Genomic DNA, 5,063 nt, shown 5'->3' with positions numbered 1-5,063 from the left:
CAAGTTGTTTGAACTGAAATGTGTGTTGGCAGTGTGTGTACACAACCAACCTATAATGATAAAAATCCACCCAGTGTTTTTTTTTTTTTATCTAACAAAAACATTACCCCTTTCTCAAATCAAGCCGTTCTCAGCTTATTGTCTGTGTGACGTCACACAGATCCAGGCCCTCCCTAAAGTTTACCGTCTCTCAGAGTACGGCTCGGAAGAGAGGGGTGGGGTGAGCAGAGCTCATTTGCATTTAAAGCAGCATGCAAGAAAACAGCTTGCACTGAAAAGAGCTGTTTTTAATTTGACAGGGTAAAACGGGTGTTGTTTTACACTACCATTGAGAAATTTTAACCGAAGTATGTTATAGACTTTTCATTAAGACCCTAAAACAATCATATCAACTTGTGGAAAATGGGCATCCGATGACCCCTTTAAAATATGACTACTTATAGTTGCGACTATTTCATTTACTGTTTGATGTTTGGTGTAAGATTCTTTTTCGTTTGAAGAAATTAATACTTTTATTCATCAAAGAAACATTAAAATGATGAAGACATAGCATTACAAAAGATTTATATTTCAAATAAAGGCTGCTGTTTATCTTTAAAAAAAAAATGTATCATGGTTTCTACAAAAATATTAAGCAGCACAACAGTTTTCAACATTGATGATGACAATAAAGTTTCTTGAGCAGGAAATCAGCATGTTAGAATGATTTCTGAAGGATCATGTGACACTGAAGACTGGAGTAATGATGCTGAAATTTCAGCTTTGCATCAAAGGAACTTTAAATCGTAATAATACTTAACATTTTTTTTTTTTTACTGTATTTCTGATCAAATAAATGCAGCCAAAATTCATGAGACATTTTTCTAAAACAAAAAAAAATTCTTACTAATCCCAAACTTTTGAACTGTAGTGCAAAAATGAACAAGTCAACAAACTGGCATCTGGTTTAGGAGAAATAGAAATGGCTGCAAATCTACTAAAAGGATCGAATGATCGCAACCACGGTCAATTCTTACACAATTAAAGAGTGCTTGTGATGGTTGGTTCCCTAAAATGAGAACTTTGAGTAATCAGCTCAATGAGCTTGTCTTTCTCCAGCTCCCCACACTTCTGACTGAGCCCACCAAATATAATCAATTCAGAAACTAAATTAAGTCCCGATCCCATTTTTGCTGAGGCAAACGCTTGGAACAAATGCTCACAGATAAATTATCCACCCACTCTCTAGACACCATCAAATTGATAATGAAGACATGAAAACAGACAAGCAACAAAACACCAACTCTCATCCTCTGTGTGGAGTCGGCTGGCTCAGTCCTCTGGCTGTGTTTGTGTATGAGGGGTGAGGGGGGACATCCTGAAGGACGCCGGCCTCTCTCAGCTCTTGGAGGCGGTGGGATTTCAGGGCTCGTTTCACAGCCACACTGCCAGGAAATCAAGCGTGCTTCACACAGACAAAGAGCACGGAGAGAGCCCAAGCGAATAAGGCCTCTTCCTGCCGAGCCCTTCTCTCATCTAGGGCAGAGATATGGAGCGCGACTGTGAAGTGTAACCAATGAACAATGTGCAAGGAGCCGTTTTGTCAGCTTGCCAAGAAGAATCTCCATTGTCGGCCCCCAGAACGGATCCTGAGAAGAAAAGGAGCTGGCCAACACCTTAAACTTCACACTGGATCATTGCCTTTGTAATATCCACTGTGTTCGACACACAAAGCTTGTGACACTCATCAGCAAATACAATCTTTCAATAGTTTTCAGCCTTATTAAGGCAAAATAATGCAAGATTATTTGATAAAACAAGATGCTTTTCCCTGTTAATAATTATTATAAAATGTTCAGAAGTCAGAGTTTGATTCAGCTGACGAACAAATATTCAACAGGTGAGATTGTTAAGGGCTACATGACAAATCAGGTGAATGAGAAAATCAACGTGCAAAGTAAATCTGTTAATTTAAGACAAACAGCCAGTCATACAGCCACCTTATAGGGTAGGCTTTCTCCTACGTAAAAGACATTGTATCCTCTTACAACTGGATTTGCGTTCTATTTACCGAACTATCCACCTGCTTTTTTTAGACATGGCCCCGGATAAGATCAACAAGGGCTGAAAACAAACAGGTGAGGTACATGAAAATGTCAGCTAAGCCGATGCATCACCAAATCATCTTTGAGCGAGTAGCTGGGAAATCTGCTTTGATTACATTCCCATCAACTTGTGTTGACTGGCTCACGCAAATGAGATGACAAAGTTTGACAGAAATCCAAAGATGCAAAGTGGATGCAAGAAAATTAAAATGTTCAATTCAACATTTTTGCACCTGAGCTCAAGGATTTACAATGCCAAAACATGTTCAACCTTCTGCGGTAATGCAAAGACAACAGAATCCTTACCGTGTTTAATAGCCACTCTAACACTAATAAGCATTGGGACAATTGAGATTACAATAGAAGACTGGCGCAATGTGAGGGATGACTTGAAAAACGTCTCAATCACAAGATTAAAGCAACCGATTGGATTATTCACAGTCCCATTCACGCATTGCTGCGAAGTTACCAGGATACTGAAGTGGGACTGAGAGCTTTTGTGCTGAATGACCTTGGACACCTACACTGAACGCAATTAGGATGCAAGGATGAATCGCGAAACGGTCAATGACTTGCGCCTGACACAGACTCCCAGCCTCTGATTGTAAATCCTTTGACACACGCTGTCTGTAATCTGCGATCACTGCATTAAATAAGATGACCAAACTGTGCACATAGTAAACATATGCAGGAAGATGGATGCTGCAAAAAAAATCAAAATCAAACATGACCCAAAACATGGTCATGCCATAATCATCCAACATACCAATTAGAAACCGATAATAGGCTTGATGTCTTTTTTTTAAAACAAATATTCACTCTTCAACTTAATTAGTTTGTTAATAATCTACTGATCAATGGCTTCATTCATCTATGAAATATAGCACATACAGGCAAAGCAACTTATTTAAAAGTATTGTTTGAATAATGACTTTTTAAATTACAGCAATTTATTCTTAAGCAAGAAAAGTTATTACAAAATTCTGCATAAAATAAATAAATCTACAATTAACAACAGTAGCAGCTACATAACAATTCAATCATTATTATTATTTAATAGTAATAATTGATGTTGTTATAATGAACTTTTTAGTTTATTTAGTTACTGAGTCAACAAAAAAACAATTAAAAGTAATTTCTGCATATCAGACACTTATAATAATCTATCATAAAATAATCTCCCATAAACAGGGCAGTATTGGTTGATCTCTAGTGTGAAATTCCCAACTGATCACGCCAGTTAACTTTTTTCTGGAAGTAGCACGCGGTGATCAGCACCTCAAATCCCTCCTGCAATAACAAAGCCAGTGACCAGCACGTTTCACACATGTGGGGGTCGAGATGGACCGAGTTTACTGACGCCTGTGACAAATTCACTGTTGTTTCCAAATGTAAGTTAAGGGGGAGATTTTAAAAATGAGGTGTCAATGTAAAAACGACTATATTTAAAGGTTTCTGGCTTACATTCACATCGGTAGGTCAACTTGAGACTAATTTTTCAGCATCATTGTAAAGTGACTAAATCAAAAACACAAACAAAACAGACAGACTGTATGGAACAATTACCAATAAGGCAGCCTGTGATCCAACAATAAACTTGTAACCCAATAATCATGAAATTGGATTGAGTTTATAACAAAGGACCAAGCTTAAACAACAAGCACAACAAAACAAGCCCAGGTCATCCAGTTAATCAAGTCACTAGAAAGTTTGTGTCAATCTTATTCGACGCCACTTGCGGCGTGAATCTCAAAATGAAAGAATGAAAACAGGTCTTACGAGAATGAACAGACGACTTTAATAAATTTAAACTTTCAATTTAAACGCTAAAATACGAACAGACCGTTTATATTAACAATTTGTTGAACTTCAACAAGGCGAAACAAAGTCTAGCCTACAATATATAACCCAACTCAGTCACGCAGTTTATAAACAAAGACAAAACCAAACACTACTAACCACGTACAAAACAAGTTTTGTCTTTAATAAAATCGTATTTTGAAGTAAAAACGAATCACAAACACAAGAGTCAGCACGTCCAGTGTTTTGGGTAGACGTCTGGCTGGACGGTTTAGTTCTGTTATTATATAAACCAACGCTAAATAACTGACTTTATCAATATCACTATCAGAGAATTGCGTTGGCGTACCATTATTAACGTTAACTCACTAACAGTGTGAATGTTTAAAGTAACAAACAAAGTCTTGTGGCTGGGAAATACGACAAAGTTGAGTTTGTTTTGTTTAGTTTCGTTTTAATGAACCTGGCGGAAAGGAAACGGAGGCGTAAGTGCGTACAGGTATAATTTACCTCGATTTCAAAGTCTGGTAAATTGAACGCCGTCCTGAAGAGAGAGCAGAAGTGCGCTATGGCGGGGACTTCCCAGCAAGACTGGATTTCCTCCACAGAAGTTATACATCCCTGGGACATTTTTCTGTTATCCAACGAGTGTCTCACATTAAAAAGTGTGGCTTAGACGATTCCGTCCGGCGTGTTCCTCACATAGGACTTGTTTAACTGAACAGTAAAACTTGTTGTCCTTGCGGTGCAGTAGCCATTGCGACCCGTAGAGTCGTACAATCTGTTTCAATCCGCATTTCACAGGAGGAGAACAGATGGGCTGGGCGCTACCATCTGTCACGGGGATAGGGGTTTACGCGTACCAAAACAAATAACATATAAAAACAAATCAAACTAAACCTTTGTGATTTCTGTTGTTTACAATATTGGCGACATTTAATAACTAGCTGACCTGATCGAGTCTCTGTGACAGACAAAATATCTCAGTTATTCAGTTTCGCGGTCAGGTGTCTTACCTTCTCTTGAAGTGGTATGTTCATTTAAAGGGATTGCACACACATTTGAATTTCGTTGAAAGGGAAGTTGCTCTCTGTTGTAATTATTGGAGAATCCTCGCGATTGATCTAGATGTGAACGACAGATAGGATGATAATACATTACACTGACATTTTGCGTTTA

The 5,063-nt window shown here is 38.1% G+C and overlaps 1 protein-coding gene across 2 annotated transcripts in view; it reads right to left on the bottom strand.

Moving 5' to 3' along the window:
• Positions 1–4,654, bottom strand: part of cecr2 (CECR2 histone acetyl-lysine reader) — a 39,128-nt gene extending 34,474 nt beyond the window's left edge. For both annotated transcript variants that reach the window (XM_016544220.1, XM_016544221.1), the window contains exon 1: positions 4,395–4,654. In XM_016544220.1, the coding sequence (XP_016399706.1) occupies positions 4,395–4,514 (120 nt within the window). In that variant the 5' untranslated portion in view covers positions 4,515–4,654. The remainder of the gene's footprint in view (positions 1–4,394) is intronic.
• Between the last annotated feature and the right edge of the window lie 409 nt (positions 4,655–5,063).

This window comes from Sinocyclocheilus rhinocerous, unplaced genomic scaffold (genome assembly GCF_001515625.1).
Source record: "Sinocyclocheilus rhinocerous isolate Xijiao unplaced genomic scaffold, SAMN03320098_v1.1 scaffold2415, whole genome shotgun sequence".
NCBI classification, from domain to species: Eukaryota; Metazoa; Chordata; class Actinopteri; order Cypriniformes; family Cyprinidae; genus Sinocyclocheilus; species Sinocyclocheilus rhinocerous.
The sequence above is the reverse complement of the archived record's forward strand: the minus strand, read 5'-3'. Positions and strand labels throughout refer to the sequence as shown.